The sequence below is a fragment of the Quercus robur genome, chromosome 9 (assembly GCF_932294415.1).
Source record: "Quercus robur chromosome 9, dhQueRobu3.1, whole genome shotgun sequence".
NCBI lineage: Eukaryota > Viridiplantae > Streptophyta > Magnoliopsida > Fagales > Fagaceae > Quercus > Quercus robur.
In genome coordinates this window covers 43,692,203-43,715,515 of record NC_065542.1, presented here as the reverse complement: position 1 = coordinate 43,715,515, position 23,313 = coordinate 43,692,203, and the positions used below count along the sequence as shown (strand labels likewise).

Here is a 23,313-nt window from a genome sequence, read left to right as displayed (position 1 = left end):
TGGGGTTGAATACCTAATCTTCTTGCACTTTCCATGCTTAATTTATTTCAATATGAGAACATCGTATTTTGGGAAAATGAAAAAGATAGAAACAAAAAAAACAAAAAAACAAAATAGAGGAAATCTTACTACATAAGTGGTGGTAAGCTTTTCACATCATGCAAATCTCTTAGAGGCCTTTGGTCGAACACCTAGCAGATATGGGCATTTGATTTTCCACACATAATCTTTCTGCACAAACGGGGTAAGTTTTTAACACCTGCAATCCATGAACCATAGCATTACAATTAAATTCAAAAGGTTAAATGATAAGATTTATATATATATGTATATAAACCAATGATGTTTGGAGCTTTATAAAACAAAATCTTAACTGTTGTCTTTAAGCTTCTCTTGTCCTACGTTATGTGTTGTTCTTCCTGAGCAATTCCACCAATTTCTCCACATGAACTTGAGTTCAACCCACTTCTAAATATAATATACTGGTTGAAAGTGGAACAATACCACATTTGTGTTGCAATTGCGGGAGATGAACACAAAACGACTCTCTAAATTCCTTTAAAGGTAACTGTCGTTTGAAACTCCCTGTCATAATATTGAATTTTCTATGGTTCTACACTTTCAATCCTATTTATTTAGTAACAGAAATTTAAGGGCAAACATCAGGATAGGGAAGGACACTGAAAAGGCACAATCAATACTAAATAGAGAGAGAGAGAGAGACAATTACGTTGTGGACCTTAAAATGAAGAAAGAAGACAGAAAGTCCATGTTGAATTTGAGGTAAAGAAAAAGGGAAAAAAAAAACACATCAAGCAACAAAAAAGAAAAAAAAAAAAAGACTTTCCCCATTTTCTGTTGTAATAAAAGGTTCGCTATATATCAACTATTTATTTTTGTTCTCCATCGCAATACAACTTGTTTTCACACACCTCATTACCACTTCATACAATAAGCTTTGTCTCACTCACAGAGTTTGTGTTGGTATTTTAGAGTAAGACAGCATCTTTAGTTAGTGAACATGATCTTCGACTTTATTTGGATATAACTCCTAGTTTTACTGCTAATTTTATATATGTTTCTTTTGAGTTATAAAAATAAATATATGGATAGGTATTTAATCCTTGAAACCAAAAAAAAAAAAAAAAAAAAAAAATGTCAAATTGAGCAGAATTCACGTATGTAAATGTGAAGTAAATGTGAAACTATAGAACAAAAAGGTGGGGAGAAACAAAACGTGTGGAAGGGGAAGGCGAAGGAATCTGAAACCGTAAAGGAAACGGAAAACAGAAAGTTTAAAACCGTGAAAAAGGGTTTGACAAAGGGGTTTGTGTGAGAAACAAAAGGTGGGGAAGGGTTTAGGTTGAAAAGGCTTTCAATTTGGGCTTATAGTGGAATTAAATTAATAAGAAGTGGTCTTTATGGTGGAGAAAGGGGTGGAAATTAAATTAATAAGAAGTGGGCTTTATGGTGGAGATATGGGTGGGATTTATTTTATATTTTTTAGTATTTTAAAAACTATTTTTAAATTGTTGAACAAATACAAAAAAATATGTTGGAAATGGCATGGCTGTTGACGTGGCTCAACGTGAGCCTAGCATCATTAAATAAATTATTTTTAAATTGTTGAACAAATACAAAAAATATGATGAAAATGACATGTCTGCTAATATGGCTCAACGTAAGCGTAGCAACATTAAATACTACGCTTCAGCTTTTAGTAATATATAGAATGGCGTAGTTGCCCATTGGAATCCCAAATGGAAAACTGGAAACACAAGTACACAACCATGGAAAAGCGTATTATGAGTTTTGGACATCTTCCCTTGATATCAACCAACCCCAGTCCCTAGTAACGCAGTGGTTCAGATGACTGAAAATTTAGTTGTTAGGAAGGCATTTCAAAACACCCACCAAGGTTCCAAAGATGGAAGTTTCTCTCTCTTCTCTACAACAGCGGTTTGGGAAATAAAAAGTGGAAGGTGCAGTTGGGGTTCTCTAACACAACAATGGTTTGGAAGTGGTGAGAAAGATGAGGGGGTGAGAGCAGGGGCAGAGCCAGAGGGGGGCGAGGGGGGCACCTACCCCCTCTGACTCCTAAAATTTTCTTGTCTATGTAATCTTAAATAGTTACTCACTGGCATAGAGAAAAAACAAAAAAGGACTCTCGCTTGGTTGAAACTTGAAAGTGACTTTGACTAGAAAAAAAAAGTAAAAAATAGTTTTCTCAAATATCAAACCATGTCACATTTTCATCTATTTCACTGTTCTTGTATGTAGCTTTTGTCTTGCGCCACGTTTGACACTTATTTCACAACTGTTTTCTTTTTTCTTTTCTATCATTATTTTTATCATTTTCACTATAAATGGTACTTTTCACAGTATTTTATTGTTGAGTAATGTTAGAGATGTTACAAATTTTACTATTTATATATCTTACAAATTGGCACGTCACCAATCACAAAAAAGTAATTCTAAATATCTATTCATTATATTGTTTTTCACAGTATTTTATTGTTGAGTGACGCTAAAAATGTTACAAATTTTACTACTTATATCTTACAAATTGGCATGTCACCAATCACAAAAAATAATTCTAAACATTTATTCATTATATTGTTTAAGTAACGCTAATCACATTTTTACCACATCAATTTATAAACTTTTTGTTGTAAATTTTGTATTATTTTTGTTTTTTTATTTTAATGATATGAAATATATTTATTTTCTTATAATTGTTTATTTATTTTGTTATTATTATCTATTAATATTTTTTTTGATTAATTTCACTTTAACTATTGTCTTTCAATTTTGCCCCCTCTTAACCAAAATCTTGGCTCCGCCACTGGGTGAGAGCTTGGATAGATGACGGGAGAACAAGAAAAATCAGAAATCAATCGGCACATAGACTTACCGAAAGATATTGCAATGCCCAAAATGTTTTAAGATACCTGTTGATCTATAACATCCTTCAAAATCAATTCTTGGTTGTCCAATAAGGTTGTTGTAGTTGACGTCAACGATGGTGATAGGGACACTAGGAGTTCCCCCGGGTGCCATCCTATCATTACTTCCAATACTATGTTTATGTAAAGAGTAAGAGTAAAGAACACAAAGAATGCGAATAAGCTTTTCTATATAAACTAGAGGTGTATATATCCAAATAGGAGGAGGAGGAGAACTTATTTATAGGCTTAGTGAATTGCTATATTGAATTAGACTGCATTCTTGCCAAAAGACATTACATGTCTAAAGAGTTTAAGATACTGTCCACATACCTTGACATAACGATTGAGATGTTCTACAGCCATAAAGTTGTTTACAGGTTACAGGTTACAGGTTACAGCCTTGAATGCTCTAGATCTTACTATTCAATCATAGAAAATAATAAAAAATTTATATATATTTTTTCCCAGTCCATAAGAAATCTTATTTTGAGCCTAGAGATTGAACATCTTATTCACTCAGCACTTGCATAGACTTAGAAAAAAAAATTTACACAAGCCATTTCAAGAAAACTTTGATCCTAACTTCCTAAGATTATGAACTAGGATTTAGTATTCTTCCAAAAAAAAAATCTAGGATTTAGTAAGCATAGCCACAACCCTTCCTAGGCCATATCCAGAAAACACACTCACTAGCCAAAGAGTGTTTTATTTTTGAAAGCCTGCTAGCTTGCTAATAGTAATCATGCCAAACGGCTCAGACTGAAAAGCGTGGGTTCGAGCTGATAGTTCTTGTGCAACAAAACGCATATTTGGTCGTGATTTTGGAGTGCTACGCGTACATGCTAAGGCTATGGTGACAACAAACACCACTGCCTCTGCCAATTGACCTGTGGGAGGAGGAAGGCGTTGGTCTAGAATATCCTTCAAAAGCAATTCCTGGTTTTCAAATAAGGTTGTTGTAGTCGATGATGATGATGATGATGACAAGGATGCTAGAAGTTCCCCTGGATGCCTTCCCATCATGACTTCCAATGCCACCACTCCAAAACTATAAACATCACACTTATCTGTGACCCTCATTGTGAGTGCCAGTTCTACAAATTAAAATAAGTAGAAAATGAAACAAAATAAATGTTATTTGAAACATTTCCAAACCAAAACTGTAAAAATCATTTATGTTCAATGTATAATCTAAATAAGAACATAGTAGAGATATGAGGAAAATACTTTCTATTTTGAGAACATTGTCTTTGAAAAGTATTATAGACTGGAAAATAGTTTACCATGTGACAACAACCCATATTGTTTCAATCTTTTATTGTAAGCAGGGTTTGAACTGCTAATCTCTTGCTTGACAACAAAAGATTTTACCAGTTGAACTAACTGGAACCCACTTTTTTGACTTGGAAAACTATTGAAGAAATGGGAACAAGAATATACAGATTAATAAAATGTTCGATTACCTGGAGCAATGTAACCATAAGACCCAGCAATTGTTGTCCAGTTGGATGACTCTGAGCTTAATAGTCTCGCAGTGCCAAAATCTGAGAGCCGTGGTTCGAATTCCATTTCCAGCAATATGTTGTTCAAAGACACATCCCGGTGCACAATTGGCGGAAAGCAATCATGGTGCAAGTAGGCCATAGCATGAGCCACTCCTTGCACAATTTTCACCCTTGTAGACCAGCCTAGTTCCGCTTCCCCTTCCACCCCATACAATACTTTTCTTAGACTACCTCTCTCTACATATTCATAAACCAAGAACAAGCATCCTTTCCAGGAACAAAAGCCATATAGCTTAATGATATGTCGATGCCTAACCTCTGTTAGAGTTCGTATCTCATTCTCAAAACTTCGGCGATTTATTGTGGGAATGTCACTAGAGTCTGATATGTTAAGCTTTTTAACTGCTACAACTTGACCTGTTGGCAACACCGCTTTGTAAACGCTTCCAAATCCTCCTTTCCCAATGCAGTACTTCTCATTGAAGTCCTCAGTGGAATTCAGTATATCCCCAAACATAAATTTTGCTTCTCTTTCCCATATCATTGATTCAAATCTCTCATACTTTATACTACTACCCTCTTCATCATAGAACTCGGTGGTTCGACTATATACTAGAATTCCAACAATAACAGTTGCAAGACATAATAAGCCAGAAACCCAAACAATGGCACCAATAAGGACCTTTTTCTTAGTATTTGAGGATTTGTGGGGAAGGGATACTGGACTGCAGGGAGTTAATCCTTCTACTTTTCCACAAAGACCTGAGTTTCCAACATAAGATTTTGCTGGCACTTGCTGGAAAATTTTACCAGTTGGGATTTCACCCGTCAAGTTATTGTAAGAAAAATCAATGGAATGTAGACTAACCATGCTTGATAATGCTTCGGGGATTCTCCCAGAGAGGTGGTTATGTGAAAGATTGAGATACTCTACCGCTGTAAGCTTTCCAAGGTTTTGAGGTATTGTTCCGGAGAGGGAATTACTGCTGAGATCCAACATATATTGCAGTGATACTAGGTTGCCAAGCTTGGATGGTATGCCACCAGATATCTTGTTGTGGCTTAAGTTCAAGGTCAATAAGCCATTACAATTGCCAAGCTCTACTGGTATGTTACCAGTCAGGCTGTTCTCTGAAAAATCAAGAAGCTGGAGCTTGCTTAAATTGCCTAGACTCTTAGGGAGCTCCCCTGTCATATCATTCTGGCTCAGATTAAGCCTGTAAAGCAGGCCTAGATTTCCCAGCTCATCTGGAATTTCCCCAGACAGTTTGTTCGAGTCCAGCGTTAGAACTTGCAATTTGGTTAACTTCCCAAGCTCAACAGGGATTTTTCCAGAAATTCTATTTCTGTCCATCTGTAAATTGGTGAGATTTCTACACTCTCCCCACATTGATGAGAGATGACCAACAAATTGGTTGTCCCTAAGAGCGAGGAAATTAAGATTTTGATGAACTCCAAAGGATTCTGTAATGTTTCCAGTGAATTTATTCCCATCAAGCCGGACTCTATGTAGCTTCGAACAATTCCTCAAGCACTCTGGCAAGGATCCTGTAAATCCGTTGCTATTCACTGTTAAATCTTCAAGAGCAAAACCACTGCACAATTCAGATGGCAGTGCCCCAAAGAAGCTGTTGTTTGAAAAGCTAATGTAGCTTAAATCAGGACTATACTTCCCAAAGTCAGTGGGTATGCTGCCAGAGAAATTATTGGTGAACACAGAGAATGACTGCAAACTATTTAGTTGAGAAATGGTTTCTGGCAACTGTCCATACAATCGGTTAGTGTTGAGATCAAGAGTAACCAAAGACTTCATTTTTCCAATCTCTGGTGGAAGTATGCCACTAAGATTGTTATAGAAAAGCTGTAAGACTTGAAGGTTTGTGAGATTCCACAATGTCAGAGGAATTGGACCGGAAAGCTGGTTCCCTGAAAGGTCTAAAGCAAATAGATCTTTCAAATTTCCTATCTCTAAGGGAATTGATCCAGAGAGCGTATTATTGTACATAAGAAGATAGTTTAGCTTTGTCAACAGGCCTATTTCTGATGGAATTTTCCCGGAGAACTGATTATTTTGGAGTTGCAATGAGACTAATTGAGTCCAATTGGCAATTAAATTAGGTGAAATATCACCAGAAAGAGAGTTATCAGATAAACCCAAATTGGTAATTTTGGTCAGATTGGACAATGATAAAGGACGCAGGCCAGTGAGATTGTTCACTGCTAAGGCCAAGTAGGTGAGGTTGGTACAAAGGCCTAGCTCAGAAGGGATTGTGGAATTCAAGGCATTTTTTCGAAGATCAAGGGACTGAAGCTCCCTGAGTTGGCCTATTGAGGAAGGAATCATCCCTTGGAATGAATTGTTATACAATTCAAGTGTTTGAAGATCGGACATCAAATCCATTTCTCCAGGAATTGGACCAAAGAAATTATTATTTCCTAGGCAAAGTTCTATGAGCTTGGAAAGCTTGGAAATATTTGATGACAATGGTCCTTGGAATATGTTGTTAGTCAGGTGGAAGTGTGTGAGCTTGCCCAGATTGGTATATACCAATTCTGGTATTGGGCCCGTCAAATAATTCTGAGACAAGTCAAGGTATGTCAAATTCTGGCAACTTGTTATGAACTCTGGGAATTCAGAAGTGAGTTCATTGAGCATTAAGTTGAGGTGGGTCAAGAAAGGCATGCCTGAAAAGTTGGACCAATCAAGACATACTAAGTAGTTTGCTCCAAGGTCTAAGTACCATACCTTTGGAAGATTGCTGAGTTGATAGGGGATGGTACCATTGAGACTGTTGTTGTAAAGACTAAGATACTGAAGCTCTGTCAACTGTGCTATCTCAGTAGGTATGTTTCCTTCAAACTGGTTGTTTCCCAAGTCCAAGTAAGTGAGCATCCAGAGGTTGCCGATGGCTGGTGGTATCGATCCTCCAAGTGTGTTGTTGTTGAGGTCCAAGTGGGTGAGATTATAAAATGAAGTGAAGTTAAATTGGGTAAGTGTGCCAGAGAGGTTTGCATCGGATAGTTTTATTTCTGAGATAGTTCCTGTGGTGTGGCAAACTATGGCTGTCCAGTTGCAAAGATTGTTGAGGTTGGTGAGGTACCATGAATTAAGAGATGAAGAGGGAGAGAGACTGTTTTTCCATTTGATGAGAGCTTCGGCTTGTGTTGTTGGAGATGATGTGATCCTCACTGGAAGTAAGGAGAGCAAAAGAATATGAAATAGAAGAAGAGACTTTTGAATGGTTGTCATGCCTAGCTTTCTAACTGCTAAGTATACTAACTTATAACTGATACGAATTCTTGTCACCCCCCATGCCTGGTTATATAGTAAGGTATGAGTTGCAGTGCCAAGTGACACTTGGCAGAATTACAAATTACTGGCAGTCATACTTGGGAATCTTTTTTTCTCCTTCAGTAGGAATATTTTGGATTCTATTCAATTGGATGGAACTTAGTACCACAGAAAGCACGGACAATTCATTTGGGATGTCGTATACGAGAAACGTCTGTGACTTTTGCACGCATATCCCAATTGTATCCTTTCTAAATGAAAAAAAAAAAAAAAAAAAAAAAAAAAAAAAAAAAAAATTGCAGGACACAACTGGGACACAGGAAGGACACTTATTATTATTATTATTATTTTTTTTTTTTGAACACTTATCTTGTTATCTTTTATTTACTCTTTTGGATCTTATTATTAGTTTGTATTTTAATTTCTAAACATCATTTATTAGTTATGAATTCATTTTATTATCTCTTAAATTAATATAAGTTTAACATTATATGAAAAAAAAAATGTTTAAAAATATATTTAATAATTAATTAATATGCATATCTTTGTCGTGTCATGTTCTAATTTTTCAAAAATTGACTTAAAGTGATAATTTTAGTTTAAAATGCACGCGTGTATAAGTTTAAGTCACGATTTCAATTTAAAACTCGCAAGCGTGTAAGTTTGTGTGTATAAGAGTCATTTTTTGTTGCACATATTTCATATTTTTTGCATCGTACATATTTTTAGAGTCAATGCATATCAATTGGCATTGGTTCAATCCTCATCAAAATCATCATATCAACTAGCATTGTGCTCCATTTCAACTGGTTCGAAGCTATTTGTTTGCTACGTTGTCTCTTGTTTGTTACTGCTTTTTTTTTTTTTTTTCCTTTTCTTTTCTTATCAGTACCCACTTGTTCTTTTATTTGTACAATATTTACACTGACAGGATTTGAAGTAAAAATTTTCAAGGAAATATTGAAGAATGTTAATTTTGCAACAAAATGACCAAGATTGACCGAAAATCAGACCGTCCAATCAGGATAATTCTAGCTCCATCATGAAGGGAATGAAGCCTTTTTCTTTGTGGTTGCTCATACGTCAAAATCGGTTTTGAATCTCATAAGATATTGTAAAGCAATTAGGTCAACACTCAAATCATTTTTTTACTAAGTGTTGGAAGAGTACAACGTGGTCAACAAGCGTCAAAGAACGTCAAGTTTGGGTAAGAAATGTCTTTGGAATGTGCATCACACAGGTTCTGATTTATTAAGGATGGTATTATAGACCATGGACAAAGACAACAATCTGTGCTCCTCTAATTTTTAGAACGTGAAGTGGGGACTGATGATGAGCACTTCTCTTAGTGGAATTCTAACTATGAACGTAGAGAATAAATATTCAACTGTAAGAAGACCCCGTGTATTTGTACCTAATTACTTACTCTTGGATACTGAGTGACCAAATCCCTACTTCACTAGCATTCGGTCCATGAATCATAATTGTGGCTAACTTGACTTGTGGATAGCACAATTAATTTGCAGCATATTGACTTAGAGAAAGATGTTGAAAGATTAATGGATTTGACATTGAAGTCAGGGCTGAACAAGTCTAAACCCAAGTTCTACCTTCATTGAAGGCCTCCAGGAAAGTTAGATTTGGATACAAATTTATCAATGAGAAAATTCCCCAATTGATACCAATTAAACCGACAGGACCATGTTTGCCTTGCCCAATAGTCCTCCTAACCAATAAATCACAGCCACTTGTTTCAAATGATGATATCAGATCTTTGAAAGCCTGTGACATAGTTTATGTTAGGGGTTTAGGTTATTTATTTATTTATTATTATTTAAAATTGCTAGGGTTTTGAGATCCGGTTGTGTGAATTAACAAATTTAAGGCCAAGTTATTAATCAGTCAAATTATAAACAATCTTTGCACAGTGATCAAGACCATTATTGTGTAAATAAGATGAACTATGGAAAATCAATCAACACACAGTAGAAAAAACCAACGAAATAACTACTTCAAAGTAAAAACCACAAGGGGAACCCTCCCAACAAGTTAATCCACTATGATTAGAGAAGTTTTACAATCAAGGAAAAAAAAAAACTTTTTCTAAACCCTACTACCTATGCACAAGTTATAGAGAAAACCTTTCATTGTGTCAGTACATCTAGACTTTTCAATCACATGGACAACTTCACAAACGACACACTGCGGTATGATTGGAACTTCCGACCAACTCTAAGAACTTCTTGAAGGTTTTCTTCACAACAGCTAGTCTGTGTTGGTGGTATGATTTCATCTTTTTACTGACAAATTTACTTAGAACTCTCTAGTATGGTGAATTTGAGAGAAACTTTGTTACCCAACCCTAGCCACACAAATGAAGTGTTTCTCTCTTTGAAAAACCACTCTGGGGATGACTTATGATGTCCCTTTTATATCCAAATAAGTAGGGCTTCAATCAAGCTTGAAATGGACAAGTTATTGGGCATTTCACGTTGTTATGTTTTTTGTTTTCCATAGTCTCAATCTATCGAGTTGGTGTCAAGTTGCTATCAAGATGGTGTGGAGCTTGGAAACTCTGCCCAAATTTCTCCAAAACACTAAGTTTTGTTAGGATCATCAGCCAAACCAAAACGAATCATAATCTTTGTTTATGCAGGTAGTATGTCTTTTTCTTTTGAGTGTTTGATCTTGCTTGATTACCCAATTATTTCATAAACATGTTTGTTTATAATGATATGGGCTAATTTAGGATCAATGCAAGCTAGATTTACTTTATTTAGTTTGATTGTTCATAGGTTACGCTTATAATTTTCACATGCTAAAAAACTCTTTTTCAAAATCCTAGATACTAGGGGCCTATTTGGTAGTGGCTTTTAAACATCAGTTTTCAGTATTTAAACAACAATAATACTTCTGACATGTATTTTTATAACACTCAAACATGTATTTTCACAACACTGAAAACTGAACAACAATACTTAAACACTGCTTCCAAACGAGCCCCTAGATCTTTCTTCTATGAAAAACATGTTTTTATGTCTTTCTATGACATGTTGGATGAATGGATGATATGACATGATTAAGGTCACCATAATCTAGAAGACCGGTTCAATGGGCAAGGTGGGTGCCAAACACGTTCCAACCTCATAACTTAACCTCCAATCTTGGATCAACGGTTCATAGACAAGATCATATCCAATGTAAATTTTATCTTTTTAGAATGTAACTACAATTTCAAGCCATGTAATTTTGTAGAGCACATCTAAAACTAAAGCCACGTAATGTTCTTATTATAATCAAATATATATATATTTGTATAAATTTGATATCATTTCTCCAATTCAATCCATATTTTTTCAACAAAAAAATTGTGAGTACTCTCTCTCTCTCTCTCTCTCTCTCTCTCTCTCTCTCTCTCTGCTTTAGTTGTATTTTGGTTTGGGTTAATACTTAGTTTTTTTGCAAATAGTGATTTGAGTTTATATCAAAACATAATCTACATGGCTATGAATTTGACTATGCCTACCAATTGTTTGAGTATAAAATATTATAAAGTCTTTTTTGTATTCCTTTGTTTCATTTTAATTTTGATTAAAATAATATTGTAATTTTGTGATGAGTTTTTATTGTTACAATAATCTCCTTTTTCCTTGAGAGGTGAGAAATTTGAATAATAAATTTGAAACTTATAAAATTTTATTTTATTTTAGGCAAATATTGTATTACACACTACAACAAAAGTTAGAAAAATATAGTTCACCTTAAAAATATATTAATCAAACATATAAAAAATACTTTAATATATATATATATAATACTTGAAGTAATTGTTACTTTTTATTTACTACATCCTATTACATAATATTTATATATTTCTACGCATCGCGTGGGACTGCAGTTACTTTTTAATATTTTAATTGTGTTGTTTAGGGCTTTGAATGTTCTTGGCAGACAACGGTTCTTAAAAATAATGAATTTTATATTTTTTCCAGTCCGTAAGAATGATATTTGGAGGCTACGGATTGAACATCTTATTGACTCAGCACTAACATAGACCAAGAACATAAAATTAATACAAGCCATTTCAAGCAAAGCTTTGATCCTAAGATTTTGAACTACAATTTAATAAGTACTAGTCACAATCCTTCCTAGGCCAAATCCAAAAATCACTAACTAGCCTACGAAAAGTAATCGTGCCAAATGGCTCAGATGGAAAATTGTGGGTTCGATCTGATAGTTCTTGTGCGACAAAACGCATAGTTGGTCGTGACTCTGGAGTGCTACGCGTACATGCCAAGGCTATGGTCACCACAAAAACGACTGCTTTTGCCAATTGACCTATAGACCTGAGTTTCCAACAAAAGCTTTTGCTGGTGCTTGTTGGAAAATGTTACCAGTTGGGATTGGTCCCATCAAGTTGTTATAAGAAAAATCTATGGAACCTAGACTTACCATGCTCGACAATGTTTCTGGGATTCTACCAGAGAGGTGCTTATGTGAGATATTGAGATACTCCACTCTCATAAGCTTTCCAAGGTTTTGTGGTATTGTCCCGGAGAGCGAATTACTGCTGAGATCTAACATATACTGTAATGATCTTAGGTAGCCAAGCTCCAATGGTATTTCACCAGATATCTTGTTGTGGTTTAGGTTCAAGCTTAATAAGCCGTAACAATTGCAAAGCTCTATTGGCATGTTACCAGTCAGGCTGTTCTCTGACAAATCAAGATGCTGGAGCTTAGACAAATTTCCTACACTCCTAGGATTCTGTCCTGTCAAATGATTCTTACTAAAATTAAGCTTGTAAAGCATACCTATATTTCCCAGTTCAGTTGGAATTTCCCCGGATAGTTTGTTTGAGTCCAGGGTTAGAATTTGCAATTTGGTTAACTTCCCAAGCTCAACAGGGATTTTGCCAGAAATTCTATTTCTGTCCATCTGTAAATTGGTGAGATTTCTACATTCTCCCCACGTTGATGAGAGATGACCAACAAATTGGTTGTCCATAAGAGTGAGGAAATTAAGATTTTGACGAACTCCAAAGGCTTCTGTGATGTTTCCAGTGAATTCGTTCCCATCAAGCCGGACTCTATGTAGCTTTGAACAATTCCTCAAGCACACTGGCAATGATCCTGTAAAGCTATTGTTATTCACCGTTAAATCTTCAAGAGCAAAACCACTGCACAATTCAGATGGCAGTTCCCCAGAGAAGTTGTTTGAAAAGCTAACATAGCTTAGATCAGGACTATACTTCCCAAAGTCAGTGGGTATGCCGCCAGAGAAATTATTGGTGAACACAGAGAATGACTGCAAACTATTTAGTTGAGAAATGGTTTCTGGCAACTGTCCATACAATCGGTTAGTGTTGAGATCAAGAGTAACCAAAGACTTCATTTTTCCAATCTCTGGTGGAAGTATGCCACTAAGATTGTTAAAGAAAAGTTGTAAGACTTGAAGGTTTGTGAGATTCCACAATGTCAGAGGAATTGGACCGGAAAGCTGGTTCCCTGAAAGGTCTAAAGCAAATAGATCTTTCAAATTTCCTATCTCTAAGGGAATTGATCCAGAGAGCGTATTATTGAACATAAGAAGATAGCTTAGCTTTGTCAACAGGCCTATTTCTGATGGAATTTTCCCAGAGAACTGATTATTTTGGAGTTCCAATGAAACTAATTCAGTCCAATTGGCAATTAAATTAGGTGAAATATCACCAGAAAGAGAGTTATCAGATAAACCCAACTCGGTAAGTTTGGTCAGATGGGACAATGACAAAGGAAGTGGGCCAGCGAGATTGTTCACTGCTAAGGCCAAGTAGGTGAGGTTGGTACAAAGACCTAGCTCAGAAGGGATTGTGGAATTCAAGGCATTTTTTCGAAGATCAAGGGACTGAAGCTCCCTGAGTTGGCCTATTGAGGAAGGAATCATCCCTTGGAATGAATTGTTATACAATTCAAGTATTTGAAGATCGGACATCAAATCCATTTCTCCAGGAATTGGACCAAAGAAATTATTATTTCCTAGGCAAAGTTCTACGAGCTTGGAAAGCTTGGAAATATTTGATGACAATGGTCCTAGGAACAGGTTGTTATCCCAGTAAATAACAAATACCTGAAATATTAGATAACAATCAATAGCTAAGATAAAGATAAACTCCTAAGGAAATTCAAAAGCAAGAACCAAATCTGATATGGCAGCTGGTACGTAACACTCCCTTCCCCTTAAAATCATCCCTTGTCCTCAAGGGATCCTTCTCCATGCTCATCCGGCCAACCCACCTCAATAAAAAATAGCTTCTTACATTGATGTCCTGGTGCAAATTTTTCATCACAATTAAAGCACAAGCCCTTGTCTCGCCTCTCTTTGAGTTCAGTAGGTGTAAGTTTCTTGATAGTCTTAGTAGTAGGACTCACTTTGCTAAGAGATAGAGGCAAAGGTTCTTCATTTTCTTTAGATGGAGGTTGTTGATGTTGAAATTGGGACTTGGCTTCACAGAGGCGAGCTAAGCCCACTGCAGCAGATAAGGAAGCTGGTTTGAGGGCTTGAACATCAATTCGTAGATGTTCTTTAAGGCCACTAATGAAGCAACCCACTTGTTGTGCTGGTGGTAATTTTCCTACTCTGCTAAGCAATCTTTCAAATTGACTTTGATACTCTCTCACAAATCCCATTTGCCTAAGCTTTGTTAGATCACCAAAGAAGTCATCAAACTCTGTTGGGCCATAACGTGTTTACAAGCCTTCTTTGAGGAGAGGCCAAGTGATCACTCTCTCTTCTTCCTTTAGTAATTGATACCATAATTGTGCTTCCCCCTCCAAATGGTAGGCAGCCAATGAAATTTTTTCTTTCTCAACAATATTTTGGAATTCAAAAAATTGCTCTGCACGGCAAATCCAACTAGTTGGATCTTCATTTCCGTTGAAGCATGGGAAATCTAGTTTTGTCACCCTTGGAATGACAGCACCATGTGAGCCGGATGGTCCAGAGTTGAATCTACCTGAAGACCTTTCCCCCTCACCACGCTTGTGAGAACTCTCGCTGCTATGATTACTCGAAAGGTTGTCAAAACGAGTATGCATTGCAGCAAGCATTTCCTGTATCTCCTTCATCATCTTCTGTTGTTCCGAAACCATGGAAGTCAAGTTGTTAACCTCACCTTCCAATCTGTCCACACGATCCTCAGCCATAACCTGCTTTGATACCAATTTGATACGACCCCCTCCACGGCCGCGTGAAGATCCTCTTTTCCCCCGAGAGGCTATGGTTAGATCTAAGGATTTTCAGAAATTAAACAGTAGACAAGAGGAAATTTATGGTTATACTTCGAGGGATAACCGAGACCTCCTTAACAAACAAAGCTTGATTTTTACTAAAATATTCTCCTCCCTCTTTATTAAACATAATAGGCCTTATATAGGCTTACAACTGATCATAAAAAACAAATCCAACACCTAAACGATAGAAACAATTCCTACAATCTAGCCTACTAATCTGATAAGGATAAAGGCAATTGTTATCCCAATAAATAACAAATACCTGAAATATTAGATAACAATCAATAGCTAAGATAAAGATAAACTCCTAAGCAAATTCAAAAGCAAGAACCAAATCTGATATGGCAGCTGGTACGTAACACATTCAATTTGAGAACATCAACTTCAGACACTGCAGAAATTCTTTTGAAGGATGTGCTAGACCAAGGACTTCCACCACCTACAGGCCAAATAGCAAAGGAGGTGGTGTTTGTAGTTACCACAGCCTTAGCATGTGTGCGTGACACTCCAACGGCACGACCCACCATGCGTTCTGTGGCACAAGTACTATCAGCTCAAACCCATGTTTGCCTGTCCGACCATTTCGACAAGATTACCATTAGCAAGCTATTACAGGCCTTCTGAAATAGATCAAATTGGCATCAGAGGTTGAGTTGTGAGTCTTGTGACTAGTGTTTGTCAAAGGTATTGTCAGGCCTGAAATGGATTCTGCAATATTTATGGTCCTATTCCACGTGGTAACAAGTAAGTGAGAACAATAAAAGAAACACCAATTTCACGCAAAATTCACAAACTATCTAGGTAAAATTATGTAAGTGGTGGTTCCAAGTAAGAATTAATAAAAACTGGTTTACACAACTATTGTGAAAGATATTATAAAATTATTGCATTTGTAACGTTGTTCAAATAAAAATGTTACTTTGAGGTCCCTATTACAATAATCTTTTTCTTTTTTCTTCTTTTTCCCTTTCATTTTACTCGAATCTCATTCTGCTTGAATCTTCGGTCGCAACATGGCTCTGCCACTGCTTGAATATATGTTGGGCGGAGCACTAGTGAGGGCTGTATTGGTACTTTTGCTCTGTTATATATATAAACAATGTTTCATGTATAGACCCCTAATTTCACAAAAAAGTGGTGTTTATTACACATACTCAAAGTCTCAAACAGCAAATTCTCAACAACAAAAAGAAAAGTCTCAAACAGCACTTAAATTGTGACTTGAATTGGAAGCTATGACTTCATGTCACGATTTATGTGCAGTTTGTGTGTGTATAAAAGTGTATATAATAGGGTGTGTAAGCTAGATTTTACCCTCAAAATAATACCTGCTAGACTTTTCTTTTCCTCATTTTCTTTCCTTCCCTCCAATGAAGCTCACGACTTCCTAATCATTTTCCTCTTAGTAAATCTCCTTATTTGTTTACTAATCGTTTTCTATTTTTTGATGAATTTTCTACCAAGCACGTGAACTAAAGAATATCAGCATCCCTTTTGTCTCTTTTCTTCTCTGGCTGCTCAAAGTTGACTTCTGACTAAGTGGAAATGTTTGCAATCTGGTTAAACTTAGCCAGCTTCCCATGGTGGTTCTTGAAAAGCAGGCACAAGTTAACATGGCTGTGAAAGGGATACCATATGGTTCCTGGGAAAATTAAACCAGCCAACATGCCTGTGAATTGGACAGGCTAATGAGTAATGACTCTCAAAGAACATTTGGGATTCTCTTGAGTACATTTGGCAACAGCTTTATCTTGGTTTTTTCTGAAAATTTTTTACTTAAAGTACCATAGATAAAAGGTAAAAGTTAAATAAAATAAGTAGGTGATTTACATGGAACCCGTAAATAGTAAGAAAAATAAGCAATAAGCTAACTTATAAATGCATTCCAAACAGGCACGTGTGTTTGTATGGAGGCGAGGAGAGGAGTAGATGAAAAAGGGTATGGAAGGTTAATTCAGCATGTTTAGATGCCTTAAGGGAAGGAAATGATTTGATGAGATTTAAGAGGTAAGATATCCTCTAAAACCTTTTTTTAATTTAAATCAGAAGACTTTAGAGGACAGGTTTCACTTAAATTAAATTAAAAAAAATAATAATAATAATCAATTTATATCTATTTCTTTGAATTGAATAAAAAGATGGTATAATTATTAATTTATATAATATCTTATCATTTTCTATTTAATTTTTAAAACATGCGAGAAGAAAGGATACCATTCCTCCCCTCTCCTCTCAGCTTCTTCTATTTCTTACTCTACTCCTTTTGCCCTTCAAACTTCGATATGCTTAGTAAAAAATTCAAAACAGGGTTATACAAAAGAGTATATTGTGTAGGAAGTCAATAAACTGGGTTCATAAGGCAATCTACCTATTTAAATCTTAGGCTTCTGGAGTTCTGAATCTTATAATGATTACTTGAAATAAGATAGGTATGGATATAATAATTTCACAGAAAATAGCATAATTTGCATCGCTCACACTTCTTCTATGGGTAATTCGACTTTGCTTTTTCTTTTCCTTTTTTTTTTTTTTTTTTTTTGTTGTGGGGGGGGGGGGGGGGGGGGGGGGGGGGTTCTATTGGTCTGACACTTACAAGAACAAGTCTTATAATGCTGGTGACTGAAACTCAGATAGAGAGAGCCCCTAAAGTCAGCATACTACCAATTTTAAATCGATTCAAGAGTCAAAAATATTTTGTCATTCTATACAATTGCTGCAGCTTCAAACATGCTGGCATAAAAAGTTTCAGTTATGGAAAAAGACACTCCAATTACTAAAAAGAAAAATAGTTGGGCAAAATTGTGGCCTATCATTGCAGCCACTATTGCGAGAGTGGGATCATCAATTTATCTTTTCCAAAAATGGTTTACACATCTCACCTTCTTCTTGTTTAGCAAGACGGAGACAAAAATGGTTTACAACCAACAAGCCCAAAGCTAACAAACTTAGACCAAAAATCAGCTTAAACTTGCTCCCATCAACCTCTTAGATTACTTGAAATAAGATAGGTATGGATATAATAATTTCACAGAAAATAGCATAATTTGCATCGCTCACACTTCTTCTATGGGTAATTCGACTTTGCTTTTTCTTTTCCTTTTTTTTTTTTTTTTTTTTTTTTTTTTTTTTTTTTTTTTGGGGGGGGGTGGGGGGGGTGGGGGGGGTGGGTTCTATTGGTCTGACACACACAAGAACAAGTCTTTAGCCTACAAACCATGACAATGAGATTTGTTGACCATTACATTATGTAGCCATGTCAACTGCCCCAATAAGAATTGTTAATATTACATTATGTAGCCAATAAACGTTGTGATGTTGGAAATCAAATTGTGATTAGACAAAAATGTACAACCATTACTGGAATCTCCAACTAAATAGATCTCTATGCTTTAAAAGTCATCAAACCATATAGAATTCTGATCTAGTGACTGAAATTCAGAAAGAGAGAGAGGCGAAGTTTTGGTAGCTGTAAATCAAGAAACAGAATGTAGGACTTTCCCTGGTTTAAAACTGAAATCCAGGGGGGCTGAAGGGCTCTGGAATATATAAAAACCAAACTGATCTTCATAAAATCATAGATCAGCATTGCAGAAAGAATTATGGATACAATTAAAAAGAATAAATTCAATTATATTAATCACGAAATTACAACAGGCAAGCAGATGTCACAAACAACCAAATTGAATTTTACAAAAGAATTAAAAAAATATAGATGCTGAGAACATAAAACAACAATCCAACACCAAATCACTCACAAGCTTGTCTAGCATACACCAAGAGTAAGAGTAGTTTAAGCCTCAGCAGAACCACTTTTCAAAGCTCTCTCCAACCTTGCCTCAAATGGAGTAGAGTGCCAATTCACTCTCTTATCCTGCACACCCACAAAAACTTAATCAGAACACTCCTCCATCCCCTAAAACAAAAATTTCACTAGTTTTACTTCACATATACCTCTCTGTACTTGCTGGTTGTGTTTGGGATTCCTTTGTAGGAAGAGGCTGAGACAGAATTCTTGGTAGAGCCAGTGTGACTCCAGTAGGTCCCAACAGTCCCTATTATAGGCATGTCATCGGGGCTTGGACTTGGTGACCTCCTTGGTGAAGAAGTAGACGAAAACTGTTTGAGTTCTTCAACAGTTAATGCTCCCAAAATAGGTCTATCTTCTGGGCTCCTTGATGAGGTTGATCGTTGTGACATGCTTATCTCAGGTGTAATGGTGCTAGACTTATTGATGGGAGTCGCCTCAGATGATTCCAACCAGTTGGAAAGGCTAGCATCAACTGCTACTTCCTGGCTTGACTTCTTGGATTGATTAGTTTTTGACTTAAAACTGAATGAAACCTCAGATTCTTGATTCAAAACAAAATTCTCTTTCTGAGGCCTCAATGGTGATGCCCCTTTAGCTTTAACAGCTTTCCATTGCGTAAGATTTTCGACAGGGTTTAACACAGGATGAACATAAGCACTCCTATCTCGAACATTCGGGTTATACACATATGGCTTAACCTCCCGTTCATCACATCTTATTGGACAATCATCAACCACCTCGGTAACCACAGGAACAACAGGAATTCTTCTCCTTGACTCAACAATTCCATCATCATCATCCTCATAAATTTCATTCACCTCAAGTACCCCATCATCGTCGTCGTCGTCGTCATCGTCATTGTCATCATCAAGATCACTCTCCTCATAATCTAATTCTTCAAACTCATCATCACTGTCCCTGCAATTCTGGTATCTATGATTCGGAGGATAAGATACTGAACTTGAAGTGATTGAATTTTCTTCTGAAGAAGACTTTGTTTGACTTGATTTTGCTATATTTTCCTCCTGCCCCTTTTTCCCACTGCCTTCAGTCTCTGGTACAACATTCTTGACTTCCTCACACAAAACATGTTCATAGGTTTCCACATTGGAGTTGAATGTTACTTTCCTTCTGCTTCTAAAGCTCGACTCTCTCTCAGGCTCATCCCTACACTCAAATCATATCAAAAATCAAAAAACGAAGAAAAAATAATAACAATAAGCCTATAAATAAAACAAATTTTGCTTTTGCTCTCAAAAAGCAAAAATTAGGAAAGCATTGAATCCCAAAAAAGATAAGGAATTTGATAACTCACTGGACTTGTGAATTCGTGATGTCGATGGGTGTTTGGGAGTCCTCTTCTTGAGTAGAATGAACAGCAGATTGCGCAGGCGTGCAACTTGCAGTTCTCTGCAACAATTTTCAGAATTCAAATTCAGTTTTAAAAGTTCTCTAAAAACAATAATCAACTAAAGTTCTGTTTGACTGCTGAGCAAACTTAGGGGGCCAAAAAAAAAAACCAAAATCTTCAATCTTCAATGAACTGTGCGTCAAGATACAGGTATGCAACTTTATGAACTTGACTATATGCCCTTTTTAGAAACCATATAAAAGAAACAAAAAAAAGCTTTCAAAGCTTGAAAACAGTACTTAAGCTCTGTTTGGCTGTTGAGAAAAGCTAGGAAACTAAAAAGAAAGCGAAAATATTACTTCTTGAAGAAACTGGGCGTAAAGATTCAAGTCTGTAACTTTATTAACATGACTATTTGACCTTTTTTAGAAACCAAAAAAAAAAAAGGAAAACATCAATCTTGATATCTTTTCTTTCTTTATGTCAAACAAAGGGTTAAGAAAGAACAAAACACTAAAAGACATCATCGCAAAAACAAATCTTGAAGACAGTACTTACAGGTTGATCACGAGGTTGAACCTTGTTGCGTCTGGGTTTCCTTCTTTTCCCATCTTTGGAAGAACCAAAACAACCAAGAAAACAACCCATTTTGACAACAACAAAAAAACCGAAAAAATTTCTCTCCCTCTAGAAGAAAAATCTCAAAGATTTGCCAAGTGGGTTTTCTGAGTTCTACCCAGAGAAAGATTTGCCTTAATGGGTTTTCATTGTTTACTAAAAAGAGAAAGGAGAGCGTCAAAGAAAAATTTGAAGTGTAGAGAGAGCGGTTCTGTAATAGGGGCTCTTCCTTCTTCTACTTCTAGTTGGAGAGTTTGTTTTGTAATTTTCTTTAAAAAAAATTCTTATTTTAGTGAAAAAGAGGAAGTGACCGTTGGGACTTAGGATTCGTTGATTGACTCAATCCATATCACAGCCTGTAAATCTTTTTGTGTTTTCTTTTGCCAAAAAAAACAAACACAACTCTAACGTGTTGTTCACAGAAACAACGTTTGTGTGTGTGTGTGTGTGAGAATAGGCTTTTTGATCTCAGCCATTGCATCATTTGTAGGGACCCACTTTGTAAATGATGACTGATTTTTGTATTTAAAGTGTGATTGGTTCCATCAACTCTATAACGTCTATTTTGTATACAAAAGAAGTAAAGTTCTTTTTCAAGTACCAATAATACATACAATAGGAATTTCTTTTCTTGGAAAGAGAACTTAAGTGGGAGTTTTTCAGATTAGATATTAAAAGATTTTACTATTTGCTTCTTCTTTTTTTCCTTAATGATCTTTTGATCAGATTTTATTAGACAAAGATTGTGTTCGAACTTTCCATGTTCGAATCCCACTTTGTCTTGTCTAAAAACACAAAATTGTCCTTATCAAAAATTGAAAAATAAAAAATAAAAAACAGAAAATTGTATCACATGCGTCTTCTTTAATAGGCTCAAATTATTGGTTTTTCGGTTAGTTTATTGGTGTCTTGTAATTTGGATGCACCATCTCACATAATTATAATTATTAAATTTTCTCTTTAAAAATAAAAAATATTATTGGATTATTAAAAAAATCCAATTTCTTAAAACAACCCTAAATAATACCTCCCTAAAAAATAGAACAATATTGGTATGACAAATTTCGACTTTGAGATTAAGATTTAAAATATATTCAGTATTTTTGTTAAAAAATTTTAAAAATATATAAATAAAAAAGAAGAATAATAAAATAAATATATTCAATAATATATTAGAAATCAATCCCAAAAAATATATGCAGAAAATAAAAAATTAAGAATGTGGGGGCAGGTGATCCGAGCACATTTTTGGGCTACGAACCCTGTTTGAGGATGATCAAATATCCGAGGACAGTTAAAAGATCCATGTGTACATGGGCTAAAAGGCCGAGGAAGAAAGAGGGGACTGACATGGTAACCGAGGTTCCTGAGGAACAAAAGCACCTCGAGAACACTTTAGGAAACCAACCACTCTAGAAAGATGAGCTCTAGGGGAAGTAGCAAACTGTATCAGTAATGTAGAGAAGAAATATTTGGGATGACTGCCAGCACCACATTAAATGCAATGCACCAACTGAATGACCGCATTTATGAAGAAATGACACCTAAATAGTATTTTTCTAGCTCACAACTCTTCTTATTACCTCCAAAAGAGCCTTGATAGGACAAGCATCCAAAGGATTTCCTAGAAATTGAACAGGTGGAAAGCTAGAATGTATTGGGGGGGACTATATAAGGAAATTGTCTCCATTAAAACGGGCATGCAAGATGGAGAGAAAGAGAGGAGAGAGAAGAACACTTTGTAAACAAAAAAACTTGATCAATATAAGAACACTTTGTCCTCGGATTGGTTCGAGGAAGATATTTTGTTGAATTTGTGTGTCTAATCCTATCAACTTGAACCTAATCTATCTTGAGCCTGAACTTACGTGGTTTAGTAGTTCGCTTATAAGATCCACTCTCTAACAAATTTATCGTTTTGGGCTTATTGGGCTAACCTTCACTGTTCTCGGTAGGCTTGGGTTGCAATTCTAGTCCTTACAAAGAATGTTTTGAGGATATTAAAATTATGTCTAAAATAAAATTTTCATCCCTAAAAATTTAGTTTAAATTTAAGTATATTTCCCTACATTTAAAAAGCTATAATTTGTCCTAACAAAATTTAATAGATATCAATGTTACACTTTTGTCTATTTATCATTATATTTATTTCAGGCCATATTAGCTTTTAAACATGTCATGTTAACATTTTGTTATTAAAAAAAAAAAAAAAAAGTAATTTCTTTATGACATAGATGGAAAGACAAAGTTCATATCAGAAAAATTTGAAAGGAATGAATATTACAATTTTTTTTTTTTTTTTTAATTTGAGAAAGGAAAACCAATCTATATATACATGTTTATGCTTAGAAATATTGAAGATTGATTCACAATGTCCATATTTTATTTTATTTTTTATAACAAAAAATTTATATTAAAAGATATATTGGGTGTTTTCTCAACGAGATTAACCATTATGAAAACATTTGGTTTTATAGTAGACCGATTAAATGAATACTTACTAACCAATCGCCTCTTAGG

General features: G+C 35.5%; 3 protein-coding genes across 3 annotated transcripts; all 3 read right to left on the bottom strand.

Annotated features, from left to right (window-relative positions):
- Positions 1-3,481: 3,481 nt before the first annotated feature.
- Positions 3,482-7,704, bottom strand: LOC126698557 (MDIS1-interacting receptor like kinase 2-like). The gene is made up of 2 exons (XM_050395866.1): positions 4,412-7,704; positions 3,482-4,042 (listed from the first exon to the last, which is right to left on the bottom strand). The coding sequence occupies exons 1-2, from the start codon at positions 7,701-7,703 to the stop codon at positions 3,654-3,656; spliced, it is 3,681 nt and encodes a 1,226-aa protein (XP_050251823.1). The 5' UTR covers position 7,704; the 3' UTR covers positions 3,482-3,653.
- Positions 7,705-11,927: 4,223 nt separating this feature from the next.
- On the bottom strand, positions 11,928-14,929 carry LOC126701071 (MDIS1-interacting receptor like kinase 2-like). Its single transcript, XM_050399210.1, has 3 exons — positions 14,538-14,929; positions 14,021-14,417; positions 11,928-13,853 (listed from the first exon to the last, which is right to left on the bottom strand). Exons 1-3 carry the CDS (start codon positions 14,927-14,929, stop codon positions 12,084-12,086), a joined length of 2,559 nt encoding a protein of 852 aa, XP_050255167.1. The 3' UTR covers positions 11,928-12,083.
- A 3,696-nt stretch (positions 14,930-18,625) lies between these two features.
- Positions 18,626-21,076, bottom strand: LOC126698556 (eisosome protein SEG2-like). The gene is made up of 4 exons (XM_050395865.1): positions 20,734-21,076; positions 20,140-20,234; positions 18,968-19,991; positions 18,626-18,887 (listed from the first exon to the last, which is right to left on the bottom strand). The coding sequence occupies exons 1-4, from the start codon at positions 20,821-20,823 to the stop codon at positions 18,807-18,809; spliced, it is 1,290 nt and encodes a 429-aa protein (XP_050251822.1). The 5' UTR covers positions 20,824-21,076; the 3' UTR covers positions 18,626-18,806.
- Positions 21,077-23,313: the final 2,237 nt, after the last annotated feature.

Coding starts and splice junctions, on each gene's coding strand:
- LOC126698557 (XM_050395866.1), bottom strand. CDS start 7,703: ATGACAACCATTCAAAAGTCTCTTCTTCTATTTCATATTCTTTTGCTC. Junction 4,043..4,411: donor TTATGGTTACATTGCTCCAG/GTAATCGAACAT, acceptor TTTAATTTGTAG/AACTGGCACTCACAATGAGG.
- LOC126701071 (XM_050399210.1), bottom strand. CDS start 14,929: ATGGCTGAGGATCGTGTGGACAGATTGGAAGGTGAGGTTAACAACTTG. Junction 14,418..14,537: donor GAGGGGGAAGCACAATTATG/GTATCAATTACT, acceptor AACAAAGCTTAG/GCAAATGGGATTTGTGAGAG. Junction 13,854..14,020: donor AGAAGCTATTTTTTATTGAG/GTGGGTTGGCCG, acceptor CTAATATTTCAG/GTATTTGTTATTTACTGGGA.
- LOC126698556 (XM_050395865.1), bottom strand. CDS start 20,823: ATGGGTTGTTTTCTTGGTTGTTTTGGTTCTTCCAAAGATGGGAAAAGA. Junction 20,235..20,733: donor TTCAACCTCGTGATCAACCT/GTAAGTACTGTC, acceptor AAATTGTTGCAG/AGAACTGCAAGTTGCACGCC. Junction 19,992..20,139: donor ATCACGAATTCACAAGTCCA/GTGAGTTATCAA, acceptor ATTTGAGTGTAG/GGATGAGCCTGAGAGAGAGT.